Genomic DNA, 21,928 nt, shown 5'->3' with positions numbered 1-21,928 from the left:
AACTATTTTTGGATCAGCGCAATAACCGTGAGCCCAGACTCACGTGCAGGTATACGCAAAGGATATATTGAATTAAAACATCAAAAGCGTAAGTGCCAGAAAGTACTTAGTCTGCTAACAACAAGCCTAGCTTAGAGGCATAATTCATATCGATAGTTTCAAATGAAGATACGGAACGCTACTGCTCGATGGAAAATTGCCAATGGAAAGTAATTAAAAATGGCTGAAATGGCGTATTACTTGGTAAAACCAAAAAACAATGCAATCGTTTGATAAAAGTAAGTAAAACACAAACTATACACAGCGTGAGAAGCATATTATAACGGCAGAATAAGTAGGCAAAGGACACTGATGAAGTACTCAGTTACGCGGGCGCTTCTGCCCACCGCCGTAGTGCTGGCCACCTCGCTGCTTATTATCAAAATTCCGGTTGCCTAGCCTCTGCTGCCCAATACCCATATCAAATGAGTCTTGCGGGTGTGGTTGTCTAAAACCGTACCGAGGAGGAGCCGGCATAAAGCCCGGAGGACCTCCGGGTAGCGGCATACCAAAGTGCGGTGGAGCAGCACGACCCTGCATACCACCGTGTCCACCAGGCATGTTATCGCCTTGTGGATGCATCATCATATGAGCACCTTGTGCCATATGCGGAGAGTGGTCCTGATAAAAAACAACAAGACTAATAAATACAACAATTCATATATTCCTTCCTCCGTTTATGTCCTAAACCCAAAACAGGCTCCAATAGATACTAACAACTGCAATTTTGTCAGCACAGTGCAAACATGCATCTGTGATCTGAGAAGGAAGGCACGCCAGACCGCTACAGTCTTGAAACCCCAACACTTTGATCTATCATTCCCAATGGAATATGGATATCAACGCAAAATGATCGTACATAAGCCAATGTGAGAGCCTCACGTTTATTAATCAGCACAATAAACAACCACGTTTCTTACCGCCGGATCCGCAAAGCCAGGTACCCGCTAAGAAAAACGACCTCAGCAATGAGAATTTATTTTTGTCACATTTCAAAACATAAATCACAACAGCTGCCGGTTAGTGTAATTAAAATCGTGCAAGATCGGAGTGCAAACTCAAAATATCTCCGAATCATTACTGATATTAAACCCGACAATTTCAATCCGTGATGCCTACTCCATATTAATTTTGAAAAAGTGAGAACGTTTAAATTTTCCAAACGCAAAAGCGGTAATAATACAGCAAATTAAAACCCACGAATCTGGCGCACCTTCCTCGCCCCACCCAAGACACTTTTCGGTATAAAAGTGTGAATAAAATCCAGTCATTCACTCAGACAGAGGTCATCCAGATACTGCGCCAGTTTCACGATCCCGAATGGAAGCAGCAGTTGCATCCTTTTGCTTTACTATCAATTAACACCATACACAGAAGTCTACTCGCGATTTCTGACTAGCTTAAAACTTCAAACATGTAATAAGTAATGTCGTTCTCTGCAAATCCGAAGTACACATACACCAGCTTCAATATGAATCAGATCAAAAATACGGCGATGGATTTCTATATGCCGATCCAAGATTACGAGTAGCCCATTCCAAGATGAGCCAATACAAACAATGATATACCATGCATACGAAATCCAGAATTTCAGCCTGGTGCGTCGAAAGGTCAAGCGGAAATAATCTTTACGCTCAAGCAGCACATATACACCAGAATAAAGTGGCGAAACAACTCGGATGCATTAATACTACTTATACACAGAAGGCTCCAAGATTATAATACCACCAACTGAATCTTCACTTGACCATGAAGCGAAAGACTTAAATTTGACGGCATTCGTTCTTGAAAGGTCGAAATCCTATGCCGTTAACTTTTCTAAATGGCTCTCACTTCGATTTGTAAAATACCCAGCCTAAAGAAAACTAATACCCCGCCGAAAAAACACTGAGCGGCGGTGATTCCAGTCATCTCAAATTCTAACTATATATAAGAGAGAAGCCAAGCTAGACGCAGTATCTGAACGACCTCGTAACAATAGGTGTCGGGACTGGCACCGAAATAAGCACCATGATGATGTTCCATTTATATCAAAATCATAACGAACAAATACGTTTCACTTCAGAATGAATGTCATCGTTAAGTATCCACGCACATAAAACTTTCCGTTACACTTACCATATATTCATCTCCTGGCGATGAAGTAGATGCTCCTGATGAAAAATGACTATTAATGCCGCGCTGTTAAAGTCAATTGTGCTCACTAATCCAATCGACCAGCAGTAAAACTTATAGATCGCAGCAATTACTTGGACCGTAAGCAGAACCCTGCAGCCTATAATATTAGCGCACAACGTGAAACTGTCCAAGTAATCTTGCCCGATTGTCTATAACACTCTAAATTTCAGTTTCAGCTCGTATCATGAAAGGAGAGCGAGTTTCCGAAACACTGGCCACAATAATCAAGAAAATCAAAACCATTCCTTATTAAACCAACCTAAACCCGGCGCTGGAAGAGCTGTACCAAATCCTGGAGGTGGCATAGGAGCACCCATTGACATCATGGACTGATGACTCTGCAGCAGGGCGTTTGGTGGAGCTTGACCCATTCCTCTGTAAAAAAAACCAAGAGTCTGTCACGTAACCCACCAACATTAAACAAGTTACAAACCGTCCGGAATGTTGTGCCTTCTTCTGCTGCATTTCGCGCAACTGCATCTCACGCGCTAGGATCTCCGCTTGGATTTTGTTCATCTCCAAGTCAACCACGCTCGTCTCCATTTCTTGTTCCAGTGTAGCCGACGCATCCTGGAAAAGTTTTTCCAACTCGTCCAGCTTCTTTTGATGATTTTCAAACAGCTTTTTCCATCGCATGCCGAACTCAAATTCCAGAGAGCCTTGTTTTGCAAAGCGCGGTGGTTGTTCAGTCTCTCTGCAGCATTAAATGAGTCACATTTTCGAAAGTATTAAAGGCTGCATTCATTGTTGTAAGTTCCAAACTTACTGCTGGTAAGTGGGACGAGAGGCCACATGCACTTCCGGCAACCCATCTTCCAGATCTTTCTGCTCCAACATCTCCACATACAAGGGTCGAGGAGAACTGGTCGAGAAATCAATTTTTCAGACAGCGGACATTTTAGACAATGCAGTAATTGTGTTGTAATTGCTGGAATTTCTAGCATTGCCATCGCAGAAGTTGTAATTATCAATTTAATAACCACTTGTCAATATGAAGTATAACAAATAACATACAGTACAAAAATCACTTACGCTCCCAAAAGGAACACTCCATCGGATACGTGCTTGTAAGCATTCTGAGCGATGTTCTTTCTGGAAAAGTAGACGACGCCGTCACCCGTCGGTCTGCCTCGTTCATCGACGGCCGCTACCGCCTGTTCAACTTCGCCAAATCTTTCGAAGGCTCGTCGCAGAAGCTCATTTGATACATTTTGACTCAGATTCTTCACACGAATTCCAGCGCTGTGGGTTGCGAAACGAACTCGAAGCACTCTGCCTTTAAAGTTTGTCCCGTCAATGTTCTGCTTGGCCTGTTCTGCATGGCTTCGAGTTTCCTGTTGAAAGAGACGATTCAGAAGATTACAGAAAATTATTTTTAACAAAAACCAGCTCTTACCATGCGGACGAAAGCAAACAGTTTCACTTTGTCCATATACACGTCAGGCTGGGGGCCAAATTTTTCGAACAATTTGCGAATGTCATCTTCAGTTGTATCATTGCTGAGATTCCCCACAAACAAACGTGCACGATTACCAAATTTGATTTCCTCATCGTGGTCTCGATTTCGTGGTGGATGAGGTTCGCCAAAGCCAGGATTGTTGCTGTTACTGTTATTCTGGACGCGATCCTTGCCTCCTCGGTGCCGACCGTGTTTGCGATTGAAACCACCACCTCCTTTCCCGTTGGCCTGCTGCATCCCCGGAAAGGGCCGCTGGGGACTTCCGGAATGGATTGCAGGATTGCCAGGAGTGGAAGCAGCGGGTGATTTGTTTTGGAAGGGTTCGGCGCTGGACGGACTTGGCCCCAGCGATGATCGCTGCAGCGAGTCAACCTTCGCTGGGCTGCCGGAAGGAGCGTTCATCGATGGATTATCCGCGGCTTTCGCTTCGGTGTCCATTTCAGCGCTGTTAAGTCTGACAGGGACTGAATGGATTCCTCAGGTTTAGTTCGCTGTTCGCAGCAGCAAAAGACCTACGATCCTGTTCGACATCCAGTCTCTTACGTCAATTTTTTCACGGGCTACGGTATACAAATCTAAAGGTACCTTAACCTACTACAACTTGTTACTTACTGTTAATTAGCTTTAGACATATAAATTAATAAATAGGTACACCAAATACTTTATAACAAATAAAATTTATAAAGAAAAATTAATTAAAGATAAAAATCAAAAGAACCAAGATCAAAGATATCATACGCGAAAAGTAAAGACTGTACAGTTAGGAAATTTATGTGAAAAACGATCCCCTTCATTGACTTCAAACAAATTTCTAATCGGAAAAAGCAAATTACAATACAAAAACCCGCATTAATAACTACGAATATTTTTATCATAAAATTAAGTAATATAATTTGGTAATTTAAATGCTGAATGACTGGTTACTCTTATAGTCTTATTAGAGTTAGTGCTGACTGACACTCACACGCGTCAGACTGAGGCGACACGGACACATAAAGATTAACGGCCCTATCAAATCCTAGCTCCTTCAAACAGCCCATTACATACTATGTACAAATTCAATCCATAAAGGCATAAACTGATAAACAAAAACAAATAATACCTGTCCTCCGCCAAATTCGTTCACCAGGTTTGGCAAAACGTCGTGAAAACGATGCCTTTGTGGCTGAGTCCCTAATCGAAGAACACTGAATAATTCGACGAGCGAACAACGAGAGGATGACTGCTCACTGCTTGATAAAATTCGATCACGGATAACAGAGAACTCGATGAACTAAATACTTTTTACTTACTAACAGTTTCAACCTTTAAATCCGTACCTACTTTAAACCAAGTCGACAAGTAAGTAACTTGAGAAACGCACGAAAACAAAGTTCCAAAATTGATCTTGGTAACAAAAATAAATGCTCAATAAAATAATTCCCAATCTTGCTTTTCCACGGTAGGATGGAACCAGAGATGCTGCAGTGGCACACCATGCATGTGGGTGAACGACATCACTCGAGGCAGAAGGGTTAACTCCGCACTATATATGTGCTTGATGGGTGTCGCTTTAAACATTAACGTACGTACTACTGATGATGAAAATTTTTATTGTCAAAACTGAGTATTCGTGTAGGCACTGGGCAGTGCCCACTGCCTACTCTCCAATAGATGCATAATAATAGGTGCGTGTTACATAATTATAAATTTACAGTTATAGTTATATGATAAATGTCTGTCTTCAAACATTAGTACTGTACTTCAACTTGGACGTACAATACGTACATACCGGAACTGTATTCTTTAAACTTTTGATGATGAAGGAAGTTCAGGAAGTGCAATGATTGTTTGAATCCATCTTTTTTGGCGACGTTTTCTACGAGTAATGGTGATTAAAAACACATGTGATATAGTGAACATTGAAAAATGAACTCCATATATATAAACAACAATTATTTCGGGTAAGAAATCATCTAAATTAAAACTGGCTATAGGCTATATATTCGCGCACGTACTATCGACACCCCCTTTTAATCTGTTGTTTATAATTTTCCGGTCTAGTTTTCTGAACTTATAATTTAGCATCTTCAGGATTTTTTCGCTTATTATTTCCGGCGGGAATGCGAGTGCAAAAAAGCCGAAACTGTGGGTATTGACTTTAATTTTTAAAAGGGGGGTGACAATAGTCAAAAGGGGTGCAGGGGGTAACCAATTCCAATATTTTATCCTGAAGAATTCTTCAAGATAAAATTATCTATAATTATCATATTTTGTGAAATTTCTTGTATACTGACTAGTGACTGGTGAATATTGCAGTTGCACACGCAAACTGCAGTACCAGATCTCGAGCGGCTTGCACACCTCGGATTCGTACAATAGAAGTATAGATTTGACACCTGAAATTTTGTGGGCATATTAAGCCTTTTGCCATATTAACTGAATGTCAAGTGGAAATATTGTTTAGGTGTTATATCGAATTTCCTTGTGCAATCAACATTTCATCGTTTTGCTGTAATTTCCAGTGGTTTAGCAGTTTTTGATACTTCAAACATGTTTCAAGATCAGCCACCGTTGTTTATTGTTGAAAATATCCATTCTAAAGCAAAAATTAAGAGATTGCTGGCTACTCACTACTCGTCCACAAATAAGACAGACTGGTTACGATGCTACGATTTTAATACATAGTTTCAATCGGCACGATATATAGAATGTTGTACACTGTATAGAACTTATTGTTAAGCGCATACATAATTGCTAGGAATTACATTAAACCTAATATTCAGATTTTAAACAAAGCTTTTTAATTTTCTGCCGGTATTGATGTCGAACACACAAAAATGTGACAACCTAGCTAAAAGCTGTATAATTTAGAGACCGATTCCATTGTTCATGTGTAATTTATATACAGCAATTTTATTGTTTTGTCGCAGCATTGACGATACTGGCATGATACAATCAATTATCAATGTGAATTAATTTCCTGAAGACAACAGTCAGTTCAGTACAGTATTGAAATCCCCAGAATAGCAAGACTACATGTTTTCCGAATACAGTACCTAATATTACTAACAACTGTAAGTACTTAATTGTTATATTCCTTAATTTTCTCCCTGTTTTTATTGTTTTTTACTTGTATGTATAATGTATCTAGCCTATATTCATATAGGTAAATAATAAACAGAAGTTATTCAAATCTAGCTTATTTTTTATTTGAAACATCGCTGTTTGTTTACTTATCAAAAACTGGGTACAGAACATTTTGTTAACAACGATACAAGCCATAAAGCCCTCACTCAGCCGCTTTTTTGTTTTGCATAACTTTCTTGCGAGGTAAAAGCGCCGGTTGGACGAAGATAGTACGTACAGTATTTTAATATAGAGATGCATAGTTTTGATATAGCAACTACAGCATGCTATAATTATGTCGCCGAAACTAGGAAGTCCACAGCGCAGTGCAGACTGCGGTGCACCGGCTAGCGCTGACGTTTAATAGCATTCTTCCCAACAGTATAAAAAGTAAATTTCCAAATTTATTCTGCATAATCATAAATTAAACTGAACCCTGAAAACACGACAAAGAAAACTGTTAGAAGGATAAAAATTACGTCTGGTCCGGGTCTGGAAATAAGTAAGTTTAAAAGAGAACGTAAATACGATACCGTACGAGAATTGTGTGTTTGCTAAAATTGAGGTACAGTAATACCGTAATGGCTAACGATCGAGCGCTCTCATTGGTTAGACGATCGATGACGACAGGGTTTCGGTGTGGAAAAGTTGCTGTCTTCAGGGTGTGCAGTGGCTGCTTTCATATTCCTCTATGCTTTGAGATGATATTCATACATAGCATTATTTGAAAATGAGGTGAACGTTTATTGTGAAGTGAAGACATCTGAACCGTTATTATTATTATATTTCTCCCCAGTAAAATGTTTGTTAAAAGTTGCAAGTGTTTCGTGTCCGTCACTTGTTGCTATGTATAATCTGTTGACCCTGTCGCCAAAGGGCTGGCGCAGTTATTGTCAATCGCCTCTTTGCTCTATTTTTGACTGGGAATTTTGGATTTAATTTTAAAGGCGCAAACAATAGTGCTGACGAGTTCCGTAATTTCTTTCGGCTCATAATTGTCACCCTGCCTGGAAGGACAACACACACTTCGCATCCGGTAGTGAGCTGCATCATCGTAAATGCCTTATGTATTAAAGCAGGTAGAGTTAAACGATAAGTTGTAAGTATTGTAATGTTAAAGAGCTCCGATTATAGTGTTAAAGAGCTTCTAACGACAGAAGCCGATTGTAAATTATGGACGTAACTCACGTAAGGTATGCACAGTATGTAAAAGCTGCGTTTTTAGGAAGCGTTTCGGACCTAGCTTTCGCTGCGGCATATAAAAATTTTTGCTATCGCGCAGATTGGCGCTCATGTTTACACCTGTTAAGTGTAGTTAATTATTTGCTTCTATAAAAATAAAGCATCTTTATAGTTGAATCGTTTTCAGGTTTCATAAATGATAAGTGCGTGTTTTCTCGGCCGTACGCTGTCAATAAACCACTTCAGTTCACACTGTATCAGTTACACCCGCACTGATTTACAGCTGCAAACTTGTACTAAGTACTTCATTCTTTAATTAACGAAGCACTGAAGCAGTCCGTTGCGAATTATTACGCAGAAAATTAACGCAGACAGTAGTCGCTAAATACCTAGCAAGCAGCAACAAATATCTCCGATTTTGTTTTTGTTATCTCTCATTACTGCTCACTAGTGCAATGAAAAGCGGACTTCTAAACAGTCTCGAGCAAGACTGAAATAACCTTGTTTGTTTATTGGGTGATATACGCAACATCTCTGTGGTGTTGTTCATCATCACCATCTTGGTTGCTTTATTTTAATCATTATGAGGCACTACTGTACGGTAATAATGTTGGCGTGAAGATCAAAGTGAGGCATTACTTAAAACAATAACGTGCAATAAAATCTGACAGTTTTATAATTAGCTGAAACTTGTTGAAGTACTTTTTACAACAGTTTACGTACCGTTATCGTTTGGTGCAATGCATCGTAACAGCACACCTTTGTCATTGGTATTGTAAATCTGCGCTTTCGAAAGAATGCACCCAAAAAACAAGACGTTCCGCTAGAATGACCTTAGCGTGAATACTGACACGGCATGGACCATTTAATATTTTTTTGCAGGCCAGCTGACAAATGAAGGAAAAATCTAAAAACGCTGCTAGAACACGGCGCGAGAAGGAAAATGCGGAATTTATCGAATTGGGAAAACTGTTGCCGCTGCCTTCGGCCATTACCAGCCAGTTGGATAAAGCGTCGGTTATTCGATTGGCTACCAGTTATCTGAAAATGCGAACGGTTTTTCCAGATGGTAAGGAGTTTAAGGACCCTACTCTGTAGCCTTACATGTTAACCATAATGTAACCGGTAGCACACGGTAACTGATAATATTTTATATCTATCTGAGCCGTTCAAAGTGTTCGGCGAAGTCTATGCTCAGAAAATTTCTTTGATTAGGAACAGTTAAGTTAATTAATACCTTTTTAAATCGTAAAATTATTATAAAGTTGACCTAAAGATACAAGCATGTGTGTAACGTAAAACGTTTCTTATAAAAAGATATTTACGAAAATAACTTTGAAAAAATCGCCAGAATATTAAACTTTCCAGAATGATTAAAAATGGAGTGATAAAATGTACGAGTATTACCGATTCGCGTTTTTTTCACGTATTAAATAGCACTTCCGCCGTATAAGTATGTGTTAGTCTGTATTCCCCGTAAGCCTCAGGCGTGGGGTGACTGTGGTTCATTTAACAAGATTTTCTGAAAATGATCGGATATCTAGAAGTTTGGCTTGGATATTAAACGCATTCAAATGCAAGTGAAGTGCTGTTTTCCTTCAGACTGTTGCTGGTAGCACTGACGATGATTCCATGCCATAGGGAATGAATGATTAATAAATTATTACAGTACGAGTGTGTGCTAGTTACTTGTCTTGGACCGATCACTGGTAGTCACACCATTGTTGTATCAGATTTGCAAGGTTCCTTATGTTTTATTCAGCATCCGCAACAAAAAAGTGTTTTGTAGTTTAAAAGCCTTGAACGTGCACTCACTGAAAATTGAATTATGAGCAAGGCATCCTCGAATTGTGTATGTGATATGTCTGTATTTTCGAAACGAAAAATTAAGATTCAAACACGCCCATCACCCACTTGGAAAATCGGATCAGAAAATCCTCTGATCATTTTAAACCTAATTAATTCGCCTATCTGGTGACGAAGAAAACGCTGTTGTGATTGGCTTCGTTAGCATACAAACGGCTTCGTTAAGCATAGCGTGTGCTTTACCTCTCCGCGGGCTATATTAGAATGTTATTGATCACATCATTGGCATACACCACGTCATAACCTCTGCGCCGTTAACGTGTGCATCGTTCACTATTTTTACTAAATATACAGTGGCTTGCTTTCAAATCAGTAACGAAAAAACTTATTGATGCATACAAACGATGCGAATGAAGATGGTTTTCCAAGCTGCAGGTGATTCGCTTTTATGTCAGGCTACCGTCTGTTTGTTGCACCTGCAGTATATAATATGATATCTTATCAAGACGGCGCTTTGCTGTTTTCTCAATAAAAAATGCCGGCTCGAGATTACATAAAGAGATACATAGCTGGTGGTAGTAACTTGATGCGCTTCGATCAACACAACACGCATAAATAGACTTTTTGAAGAACAGCTCAGAGAAGGAGTCGTGCGATAAGCAGCTTATGGAAAAAAAACACAAATTGGCATGTCATGTAGTATAGTGTAATGGTCAGTTGCAACTCTCTGTATATCGGTTCATTCGGTTGTTATCAACATGCACAGACTTCTCATGATCAGCAGCAGTTACTTGATTCGAAACAAGTTTAATTTATACGACAGACCTGTACTAAAAACAGCTTAACAAAAGAAAACAGTGAGATTTTAGAAGCTGATAAATATATCCGTTTAGTTAGCAGGTTGTATTTATTTAGGAGACATAAATATTTTCACGCCGCATAAGCAGCTACGTCCATAGTATATTATATATTTTTTAAAATACGGAATCAAGTTTATCCTATTCTTAAATCCCAGTCAAATTCGATGACCTTTGCATATTTTAATGCACATATAAAAGGGACTCTATTAAAGCAGTTTAATAGAGCAGCCAGCATGCCCCGCGATAGACGAAGTAGTTGTTTTTAATAGGCTTATTCTCAACTAGCTGACAATTATTCCCGGTGGTCGTTTTAAACATAATTTGGCTACAGAGCGCTGTACCGGTTTGTAATGTCGTCATATGTTATGTGTGTTTAATAGACACGTGATAGTTAATGTGAAGTGTTAACATACTCAAAGCGGGAAACTTCATTTCCCTTCCCACAGCCAGCAGGTCAAGATGCTGGCGGAGATCGGATTCCCAGCTACCAAACTTCCTTACGGGTGGCTTTCATGGATAAACACTTTTCTCTAGCACTGTCACAGTTTGCCTGGGTTATCCTAGCAGCAAAATTTAGAATATCATCTCGACAGGAGAAGATATTCTCATATACCGTATTCGAAGAGGAATATGGACATGTGCTCCGCAGTACATACTGTGGTCTGTACAGATACTTGTACATGGGTTGTATCATATGTACAGCTACAAACAATCGACGCTTCGGAAGTCTACAATTCAATGACTATTTACAACTAAGATTCGTTCCGATGGTGCCTACGGTTGTTTATGTGAAGTGGTTTATCACTATCTCAATTTCCTATGTCGAATTATTCCGAATGAGGGCGCTCTCACGCAATAAACGAACTCATCCAGAAAGTTCGTTTCGGTGTAACATGGGCAGACTTTCGTTGCTCTTGTTGCTGTACTGTGCTATTAAATATTTTTTGCATACGTTCTAACCTTTTCTTGCACTTGTTTTGGTTGAATTTGTCGTCTATCGCTCTGTGATATTAGTATGACTGTACGTTAACTCTGCCAGATATATACCGTATAAATCCTAACCGAGTAGTTCCTGGTGTTTCTCAAGCCAGACCTTTTCTTCTAAATGCAAAGACGATGCTTAAATTAATATACAGAGCAAGCTTTCCTTTGCTAATTACATGGAGAATGTTGCATGTTGACAAACACTAACGATAAACAAAGATGTTCGATCGACACTGTTGTTAGCGTCGTACATTCGCATGTGTCTTATAACGTTATGTGCGCATTCGATGCAAAATAGCACATTTTAACAAAATGCTGTCTGCTCTTGTTCCATTAAAATTAGTTGCCTTTTACGCACTGTTGTATCATGGTATTCACACTCACTTTCTTTAATTTTAGTTGCAGTTACTGGGCGTTTACTAAATTTTTTATAGAGATGGGTAATGTTTTCTTCGGAGTGAGTAATTGTGTCATCTGTAGCGCATAGACCAGAATAAAAGAGCTATTTGCAGAAGCAGATATTTGGCGGCTGGGGAAATGCTTAAAGGGCATTTACAACTGCAAGAATTCACAATGGTAGCGGCCGCGGAAGCTTAACCGAATCGTACCGCATTGCAATAAGTATGCCTATATCGGCGGCAGCTAAGTGGTATGCACTACATGCTAGATGCTACGAATATCTTGTAAAGTGTAAACCATAAATGTATAAATGTGTTATACAAATGAATTCAGCTTGGTGAATACGGAAATATTCAAATATATCGCATGTTGTGAAAGCAGCGTAAATTTTGTATTAAAGAGATGATAGCACCTTTGGCGAATCTTATTCATTCAGGTCGGATCGAATTCAGAATCAACACGAGTTAAAATCATCTGGCTTCTGTGCCGGTAAAGTATCACCGTGTCGCCGTTGTTGCTCCTGCCATTTTACGCCCGAGATTGATTACAGTTTATTTGCACAATACGTTGACTTCAGAATTCGCTTTACGCGCCGGGATAGTTTAAATATTTGATGAATATTACGGCTGCCATTTTAGTTCCATCCAGTTAGCATATAATAACAGGCATCAAAATATCGGCATATGAATTCGAACAGGATAAAAGCATCCATAAATTTACTTTACCGGTCTTTTGCTGACAGTACCGTAAGAAAGTTTGCGCATTGTGTCAATGTGCCGTGCCGATATATCCTGCGGTATATAATACCGTATATTGTACTATCTTAAATGGTAAGCATACGATTTACAGTTACACAATTTGGACCATCATCTGGACTATAGGCGTTATTCTGAGGCGATCAATTTAAAAATTAGTTATTGACAGTCAATAATAAAATTCGCACTGTGGATACCACGAAGAACTGTACACAATAATTTTTCCTTGCACCTTTTCAAACATAATTATATGTCGCTGTTGACGCGAACGGTTAGAAAAGCAACGAAATACTACAATTCTGTAAGTAGAAAACACTGCAGAATGTAATTTATTACACTAAACCATAAAAATATTTTGCTACCTATTCTAAAATTAAATTAAACGAGCTCAGTACAGTTAGACGCAAGAAGATTTGTTCGCCGTGACCTTTCAAGAGCGAGACTTGCTTCGATTTTGGGTCCTGACCGTCCTGTAGCTTACCGGTTACGGCCGTTATGCCGTTATAGTATGTAACAGACTGCTAACAGTACACGTCGTGAAGAGTTGCTTTTGCTCCCGCGCTCACCTGTCGTTCCACTGTGTCCGTATATAATGCGCTGTATGAAGCGCTTACGGTTTTTAGATTCCAACTTACTGATACTCGTTCCGGGATATCTGGGCGGTATAAATACCACAAGGACCCCCTGGGTTGGAAGCGTGTCATATAATTACGATCTCGCTGGAGCCCATTCATTGCTTCGCGAACCAATTTAGAACAATCGATTTCGCTCTCCTTCCTGTAATCCGGTTATACGAAAGGATAAACAAACTGTCGAGCTGGCTGTGTTCTTTAATATGTTATGCAACTATAATAATTTGTTATTAGATTATTGTGGGTTAATGTACATATAATGTGCATACATATATTGTTTGAAAGAAGGCAGACAAATTGTTCATTAGGTTATAGCCACAACTCGCATTCCACTCACAATTGTCAGTTGAAAAATATTAGAACGCTCAAAACAGAGTCAGTTTCAACGTAACTTACATTGAACGAGCTACTGACCATGGGGAACTGCTGCAGTTTGTCTTTCCCATTTGCTTGTGAGAAACAGAAAAATACTTAGGTAATGATGAATACAAGAGTGATTTAAAGCTTCTGCATCTGTAGGGCTTGGCGAAGCATGGGGCTCAGAAGCCTCAGGCCGGTACTTAACGAAACGAGATGTCCACTGTGGAAAAAATGACCTGGGATCCCAAATACTCCAGGTGAGAGCATATACAGACCAGCTGCAATTCGACTGACCGACTAATTTACTCGGGAACTAACTAGGCACTAGGCTGGATGGAAAATAATAGTTTATAATTACATCGATGTCGCTTATAATATGAGTTAAAAGCTGAGTGACCAAAGTTACCAAGAACTGTTTTTGCAGACCCTCGATGGTTTCATTTTTGTTGTGGCACCGGATGGAAAGATTATGTACATTTCAGAGACTGCCTCGACGCATTTGGGGTTATCACAGGTAGAATAATAATTCGTAACAGAATCCTGAAAAAGATCTCGGTGCTGAGTAAATTTTAACCATGATTATATTCATTAAGATTTATCGAATAACTTTGTGCCATAGGTTGAAATGACCGGAAACAGTATTTACGAGTACATTCACATGAATGATCACGAGGAAATGACAGCAATCTTGAATATGCACCAAATTAGCTACGCCAACTCGCCGTGTCAAGGTACGGAGAATATCACACAGATTATACATTTCTGTCAAAAAACATCTTGTTTAAGATATTTAGGAGCAAATCGATATTTATGACACCTTATCTAATATGCAGTATTTTCAGATTTCGAGGTGGGGAAATCTTTTTTCATCCGCATGAAATGTGTACTAGCTAAACGGAATGCTGGCCTTACATCTGGAGGATATAAGGTACAAAAAATGCTGTGCACAAGACAAGACATATAAACATTTATAAAACTATTACAGTTGTTGAAATTCATGCTGAACTACAAAAGTATGACACACTGGCATTTGAGACATCCATGACAAAATATACAATTTCAACTTCCGCTGAAAGTGTATTAGCAGCTGGCTGTATAGTCATTCGCAAGCAGTCCTCATTCCTTCTTTCTCGTGTGACAAGTTCTTTTGTAAAGGAAATATTTACAAGTTCTAAAATGTCTTCTTTACAGACCATTCATTGCAGCGGTTATCTGAAGATAAAGCACTTTACAATGGATAATATGCCACCGTTTGACGGATGTTACCAGAATATGGTGCGATTAATAAAACGCCGCTACTGGGCCTGTAATAATTCCGTTAATAGCTATTTTTCTTGACAGGGATTGGTTGCAGTTGGTCATTCAGTGCCGTCAAGTGCCATCACGGAAATCAAAATGCATTCCAACATGTTTATGTTTCGCGCTAGTCTTGACATGAAGCTCATTTTTGTGGAAGCGAGGTATTGGCGAAAATGAGCGGCTATGAAATTTATCGACAACTGCGTGACTATCTAACCCACTCAGCGCCGATGCATCTCGGCGCTCGTGTGCGTCACGGATGTCGCTATAACATACAAATATGGCCGCGGCTGTTATAAGCATCATTAATGGAAAATATGCTGCTCTTCATTTTGCAGGGTTAATGCGTTAACCGGTTACGATTCGCCAGAGTTAGTCGACAAAACAATCTATCAATTTGTCCACGTTAACGATCTCCTACCGCTACAACACGCCCATTGGCAGCGTAAGTACATAGTGCTGATTAAACGGCCAAAGAAACGCTTACCCTTATTAATAACACAGCCGAAGTCAATATTTGCTTGTGGTTTTATATGTGTTCGTTTAATTGTGCATCTTTTCATAATGGCAGTCGTCCATAAAGGCCAGGTTACCAGCCGATATTATCGATTTCTCACAAAAACTGGTGGATGGATTTGGATGCAGAGCTACGCTACTATCGTGCATAACAGTCGATCCTCCCGACCACACTGCATTGTCAGTCTGAACCACGTACTAAGGTTTGTACCACTGCCAGCGTTTTGTTTTCGTGTATTCAGCCTTTAATTGTTTTTCGGCTTTCGCCGACGGTTGGGTAATCTGTTTAACCAAAGGAAGTATCTCGATACATGAGTGCAAAAAAATACGCATTTTATATTTTATGAAAAGAATTGTTAAGAAGTGTATTGTACGAGCATCTCTAGCGTATTATTGCATAACGCAGTATGGTACTGTAGGCGGTGCTTTTAGTCGAATGTTCGGTTATAAGGTTATAGCAAGGGTTATAGTAAAAACGTAAGTTATCTAAATAATCAGCTTATTATAATTTTTTTTCGTAATAATTATTATGCGTTTTGGTCTGCCATTTCCATTTCCGTACAATACCCTATAAATACCACAAAATAATACATTGCCGGCCTATCAGAAAGACATTTTAACCTAACCTGCATAATAAGAGATACTGTATTATTTTGTCGAATAACATGTAGTGTACATGTATAGCTGACAAGCCTGACATACATCCATATATTAATCGATAATGCGGCATTGTGTTGCAGCAATGTGAATAACGAAGGTTTGACCCTAAGCATCGACCAGATGCACCTTGCGGGATGTTCCGCTCCATCAAACCCATTGAGCAATGCCAACCATGCACGAGTCAACCGACCATTGAGAACAGGAACAAAGTATCGACATTCGCCCTATCCATATCCGCCTAATGAGCTGGAAGACATGGCCGGCCTTCCCGTGGGCTATGACGACGCGCCCGCCAACGTTAACGTTAACGGTGCGCCACCATCCACACCGAACAGCGGCTACAGCCAACTACTACCGTATAACAATGCCACCGTTTCCGCTGCTCCCTGCAGTATACAGGCGCATTCACCGCTCCTCGACAACAATGCATCGCCGCGCAGCCATACCAACCCTTATTTGGCCCTTGACAATATTAGCGCTGCCAAAAGTCGCGCTGAAATGGTCTACAGCCTGGACAAAAAGTTGACGCCTTTAGAACCGTTGCGATTATCGGTATCTAACACAAACACTACAGCCGATGACCTTTGTATAAGTCCCTGTTCCGATCTAACCACTCTGCCGGCTGTCAAGTGTGATCAGCAGAATTCGCGTCTTTCCGCTTATGTAACTGACTCTCTTTGTGGAATCAGTTACAGTGCGCATTTGAATCGTCATCTCGATCTGCATGAGCCAATGAAAACGCTCTCACGGCAGTCATACAGTTCCAACTCCAGCTGCAGTGAGAGCATGTCGTCGGATGGATCGTCGGGATTAGAGAACGACATCCCGTCGACGATCGATGCCCTGTCCATAAAAGCCTCTAGCAGCCCCGTGGCGGGTTTTTTTCATCATACGGAGCATTACAATTTCTCCAGCGGTTGCGCACCGGGAATGGCGCCGTCAGCGCCGGTATTTCGCTCATCCGCGGGACACATTAATATCCTACCGGGCTGCGGTGCCGCCGTCGGATCATCATTAGCGCTGCTCAATGAGTGCGCTCCACTGGACAATCTTCCTTCCGCAACCAGCTTCGCCTCTCCAATTAATCGGCACCAACTGGGCTGCAATGAAAAGGAAGAGGAGCTGCACAACAGTAACAAGAAAGGGGAGAATTGCACAGCGGCCATGCGCACTCTGCCCCATTATGAGTTTCGGAATTTCTTCTGCGATGCCGCAGCAGCGGGAGAAGGCGCAACGATGGTCGCCACAACCGGCAGTCATCACCAGGCGCATCCCGTTCCCTACACCAGCGTCATCGTGGATCCCCATTATCTGCAGTCCTATCAGCTGACAAATGGTTTTGCTCATTAAACTTCTAATGACTGCAATTGTGTAGTGCAGTTTCTCTTGAATTTGATCGTTACGTCGTACGTAAGTGCTGTACACTTATGATTCAGGATCTCTTGTGTAGTTATTCATAAGGATTCACTAATTTCGAAATGTGGTGGATCCGTTCTGTAGGTATTTGCGGAGGAGTGAATGTTGTTGTATTTTGGAAATTCCTGATTTGGTATTCTTTTACGACACACTCATTAATTCTCCAGAGTTTATTTTACACGAATTTTAAACTGTCTTTGCTGCTTTGATAAGGAACGTGTTTTTCCGGTGTGCCAAGCAAAGATGCTAGTAAATGTACCTAACTGAATAAAAAATAATTTTCTTTTCCGTACGTATCCGTGATAAAATTGAATCAAATACGTATGGCAATGATAACACGTATGGTGGATTGTGGAATACGCACTAAGTACTTATAGCTTTGCCGTTCCATGGGTTTGTGAATGCAGTACAACTGCATGCAAATGAATGACAATTGCATACTTGCCAAAATAATAATTATTGTATAATTATTATACAATATACTCAGACATCAACCAAATTGTACCAAGAATCTCCAATTTCACAATTTTAATCGAGGCCTGCATACAGGTTACATCGACGTGCTATTGCTATTAAAGGCATACTAGAGATACAAAGTGCATACTTTTTAATTGTGCATGGGTAAAAACTGCATAATATTTAATACACATATAATACACATCTACAAGTATATTATAATATCATGCATATATGGTGTCCATAAATACTGATACATTCGCGAAAGGGTCGAAACATTGCTATAATAATATAGCGTATTTAACAATACTGTTCGGCTTTGTACTTTTTTGTGGTTAACGAGAAAATCAACATCGGACAGATCGGCATGTTGATCGCATAGGAAACTTGTCGGCAATGTTTGGATAGAATGTGTCACTGACTTTTTAAGTAGCATTATCCCTTTAGCGAACAATGTAGATAACTAAATGTCATCACCAAACATTTGCAATTCAGTAAGGATACCCCTATACACAAAAGGTACATGTTTACTCGATGAATAACGAGATTTCTCTCACCTGTTAATTTACATATGAATCTGATTTGGTAGTCAGCTTTTGTTCTACCTAAGTGCTACGTAAAGTGCGTCGTGTGGCATTGCCTTCTGACACAGTATGATGAACTCGTGCGTTGCGACCTTAAACAGTGTAGATCTACTACATGCACATGATGCACAGGCTTTCAGAAGGTTTAGGACTTGTTTGATATCTCTTCGTACTTGTATTATACCAATATGCATATGATTTAGGAACTTTTTTTAATTCGCATGGTTGCGAAATTGTGATGTAAGATAGGCTTCGCGTTAAGTTTTAAAAATACAGTACCGTAATAACTTTAATGTCTGTACTACCGGTACACAATCACAATCACTTCCGGTGAGCTAACTTGAAAGTTAAGAATTTTCGGACCTTATGAATTGCAATGAGTACTGTAATCCTATATATGTAAAGTAGCATTTCTTGAGTACTTCACGTGGATATCTATGATTTTCCGATTTCGAGCGCGGCATTTTACCACTATAATTTTACATATTTTTCTAATTTTGATCGCAATATTTGGCTCACTATTTGCATCTTTCGCAGAACTTGGTCGCAAAAGTCAAAGTACAACCGAAACTTACAATTCTTCGAAACCCCGGAGCCACGACTGCGGTTACTAATAACACGTTTTAAAAAATATTATTCAACGTTAAAGTACAAGGTAAATTTTTTGTGAGACGCCCTTCGTACGTTAACGTAGGCGGTAATTAAAGCTCTTATTCGAATGTTTCTAGATAGATTTCTGCCATTCGTCTTGCGCAGCACTGCCGATGCGAAGAAACGTCCGATGTACTTGGATCTTTGGGTGTATCGCTTATACAGTTATACTAAGCGCGCGCAAAGTGCCGCAAACCATTTTTTATTTAATTACTTTTTACTGTCCTTCATCACTTGCCGACAAAAAATCACAATCCCTTTCATTTTGCAGCAGTACTTTCTACTTCAGATTCTTGAGCGTGGATTTGCTACCACGCTCAACAATCTTTAAAAATGTATGGATATTGAAAAAAAGGCTTGAGCAAAGGTCAGACGTAGGTAGTCTGATGATTAATTCAGGACGTGTGCGAGTTGTGTAAGCCCTGGATCGGGCGGTCATCATTTTCTCTTCTTTATTTCGATTCATAATTATGACAATATTAACCAGACACTACTGCTACAAAATCAGGTACTACCAAAACATCCAATACCATCATTAGCGTTTAATTGAACTGTTTAACACGCGGCAAAGTGCCCAAAACTGCCGCCGCATTACCACGAACAACGGCAATGCTGAAGCGCTGTTTCAAAAACGAACTCGAACGCGCTTCACCCGTCTTTTCAAAAATTCTACAACCTAAAAACTTAAAAAGTCATAATATGCACGTGATGGAACAATCAAAATATGTCAAAATAAATAGATTAAAATAAAGTTCTGTTCAGCATGCATGTTTAACGCATCACAAAGTTTCCTGATGTGAGCACGTGAGCGAGCCATAACATTATGTTACAGCACGTTGAGGGGATTTCTTTGATTTTACTTCTCTTGCCTCGTCCTACGACATGGACGATTTCGTTTTCGCTGTCGTCATAATAAAATACAAAAATATGTAGCGTAAAAAACACTGCGCTGAATTAAATGTAGGCACATAATCAACCTTAAGAACGAGTAATGCACGCTGACATGAAGTTTCTACTTATACCTTATACAGGGTAACAGGATTCATACTTTTCTGTTTTCCGGAGAAAACATTTGAAAACAATTTTTTGTGTTGACTGCGTACACATTTTTTCTGCTTTCGTCAAAGTGCGCAAGTGCGGTATTTTCAGTTTCTCTCATACTTCAAAAATCATTTTTCCTAATTCTCCGCCCCGTTTTCAACCACGAAATATTTATGCCGAATTAATAGGTTTCGAAAATATGTAGCATGTTCATACTTTCTGTGAGAATGCCCACAGAAATTTGTTTTCCTTATTCTTATACTTTTTCATCTGTTTCAACTTTTTCGACTGTTTTGGAGAAAACAGAAAAGTATGAATCCAGCATTACTCCTAATCGAGCGGGCGAGCGAAGCGAGCCCGCGTTTTTTTCAATATAAGCACTTTGAGGTTTTAAGACACGGCGAGCTTGACCTTCAGGTTCCTTCAGGTTCACACCCCGAAACTGCGGTTCTAAGACACGGCGACCCTGACCTTTGGGTCGCCGTGTGACCTTTGATAACCTTTGTGACCTTTAAGTTCCCGACACCCCGAAACTGCGGTTCTAAGACACGGCGACCCTGACCTTTGGGTCGCCGAGTGACCTTTAGCGACTTTACAGTTCCTGAAACCACACAACCGCGATTCTACGGAGCTTAAATTTCTCAATCTTATGTGCTGACACAGCAAACTATACCTCTTGATTTTTGGTGTGCACGTTAGTGTTGCAGTAATCAGCGTCATTTCTGAATAAGATGGGCTACTTTTAGCATATTATGAGATAACGTTTAACATGACGTTTCTCTTAATGCAGGCGACTACAGACCATAATATCACGTTAAGGCGTAACGCAATGTTGTCGTAACGAGCCGCGGGTACTGTGACACGATGGCGATGCTCCAACTTTAAGCTACAATTTATTTACCATGAGGGATATCACGTTACCTCAACAGATAACGTGAGCGTACAAAGCTGCAGTTATTGCATTTAATGCATTTATCCGTGTTTCACTGCTTCTTGCCTTAACTGGCTTAAGTTTGCGTTATTGTGACTGTTAGCTATAACAATGAAAGCAAAATCGTAACTGCTTTACTTCGACTCACCCGAACTGCAAGAGGTTATCGCAAATGCAGCTGGCTGACGTTACTTTAATCGGTTGTAGTTAACACAGCGGTTCGTTGTAATGGGCCACCACTAATAAGTTTAGCCTTGACTAAGGTTACGGATTTGCGTTACAGGGACGTTTGTTGTTTGATAATAATGAATTTAATGCCTTCGGCAACGGTACAAAGTCGTCTCACGCACACAGTAAGATAACACGCATATAACTGGGGGCAAAACTGGACAAAATCAAACTCAAAATTTGCGTACTTTAACGTAATAATTCGAAATTACCGTGGGAATAACAGCTATCGCACCGATCTGCAGTGCGGTAGATTGATTTTTGTTATTTTCGAAACTGGCTTTAGTTGCTGTAACGAGCGATGGTAACTGTTACGGGCTTCCTCAGCATAATGAACCACGGTCTCAGTCACCGCTACCATGGAAGTCTAAGGTTACCGTAAGG

At 40.0% G+C, this 21,928-nt stretch overlaps 2 protein-coding genes across 9 annotated transcripts; one reads left to right on the top strand and one right to left on the bottom strand.

Moving 5' to 3' along the window:
* Window positions 1–50: 50 nt before the first annotated feature.
* Window positions 51–5,135, bottom strand: LOC129586475 (non-POU domain-containing octamer-binding protein-like). 7 transcript variants are annotated; one of them, XM_055479784.1, is made up of 9 exons: window positions 5,000–5,135; window positions 4,779–4,849; window positions 3,614–4,188; window positions 3,250–3,551; window positions 2,984–3,079; window positions 2,651–2,911; window positions 2,477–2,592; window positions 2,158–2,192; window positions 51–660 (listed from the first exon to the last, which is right to left on the bottom strand). In XM_055479784.1, the coding sequence occupies exons 3-9, from the start codon at window positions 4,112–4,114 to the stop codon at window positions 361–363; spliced, it is 1,611 nt and encodes a 536-aa protein (XP_055335759.1). In that variant the 5' UTR covers window positions 4,115–4,188; window positions 4,779–4,849; window positions 5,000–5,135; the 3' UTR covers window positions 51–360. The 7 variants fall into 7 exon arrangements, with proteins under 7 accessions (XP_055335759.1, XP_055335721.1, XP_055335752.1 ...); XM_055479746.1 differs by having other exon boundaries at window positions 3,614–4,196; window positions 5,000–5,134; XM_055479777.1 differs by having other exon boundaries at window positions 4,996–5,128.
* A 2,362-nt stretch (window positions 5,136–7,497) lies between these two features.
* LOC129590366 (single-minded homolog 2-like) lies at window positions 7,498–17,904 on the top strand. Of its 2 annotated transcripts, none has more exons than XM_055485574.1 (11): window positions 7,498–7,820; window positions 8,849–9,035; window positions 13,922–14,019; window positions 14,187–14,276; window positions 14,382–14,493; window positions 14,605–14,690; window positions 14,954–15,037; window positions 15,104–15,222; window positions 15,400–15,506; window positions 15,633–15,780; window positions 16,318–17,904. In XM_055485574.1, exons 2-11 carry the CDS (start codon window positions 8,861–8,863, stop codon window positions 17,585–17,587), a joined length of 2,289 nt encoding a protein of 762 aa, XP_055341549.1. In that variant the 5' UTR covers window positions 7,498–7,820; window positions 8,849–8,860; the 3' UTR covers window positions 17,588–17,904. The 2 variants fall into 2 exon arrangements, with proteins under 2 accessions (XP_055341549.1, XP_055341540.1); XM_055485565.1 differs by having other exon boundaries at window positions 7,498–7,863.
* The last annotated feature ends 4,024 nt before the right edge of the window (window positions 17,905–21,928 follow it).

The sequence above is a fragment of the Paramacrobiotus metropolitanus genome, unplaced genomic scaffold (assembly GCF_019649055.1).
Source record: "Paramacrobiotus metropolitanus isolate TYO unplaced genomic scaffold, Prichtersi_v1.0 Parri_scaffold0000002, whole genome shotgun sequence".
Classification (NCBI taxonomy): domain Eukaryota; kingdom Metazoa; phylum Tardigrada; class Eutardigrada; order Parachela; family Macrobiotidae; genus Paramacrobiotus; species Paramacrobiotus metropolitanus.
The sequence above is the reverse complement of the archived record's forward strand: the minus strand, read 5'-3'. Positions and strand labels throughout refer to the sequence as shown.

What these genes read in the sequence shown, in the direction of transcription:
- LOC129586475 (XM_055479784.1), bottom strand. Translation starts at nt 4,114, where the DNA reads ATGGACACCGAAGCGAAAGCCGCGGATAATCCATCGATGAACGCTCCT. An exon ending in TCTCGTCCCACTTACCAGCA is followed by an intron (nt 2,912 to 2,983) that starts GTAAGTTTGGAA and finishes TTAATGCTGCAG; the next exon opens with AGAGACTGAACAACCACCGC. An exon ending in TCTTCCAGCGCCGGGTTTAG is followed by an intron (nt 2,193 to 2,476) that starts GTTGGTTTAATA and finishes ATTTTTCATCAG; the next exon opens with GAGCATCTACTTCATCGCCA.
- LOC129590366 (XM_055485574.1), top strand. Translation starts at nt 8,861, where the DNA reads ATGAAGGAAAAATCTAAAAACGCTGCTAGAACACGGCGCGAGAAGGAA. An exon ending in TTACATCTGGAGGATATAAG is followed by an intron (nt 14,691 to 14,953) that starts GTACAAAAAATG and finishes TCTTCTTTACAG; the next exon opens with ACCATTCATTGCAGCGGTTA. An exon ending in ACAACACGCCCATTGGCAGC is followed by an intron (nt 15,507 to 15,632) that starts GTAAGTACATAG and finishes TCATAATGGCAG; the next exon opens with TCGTCCATAAAGGCCAGGTT.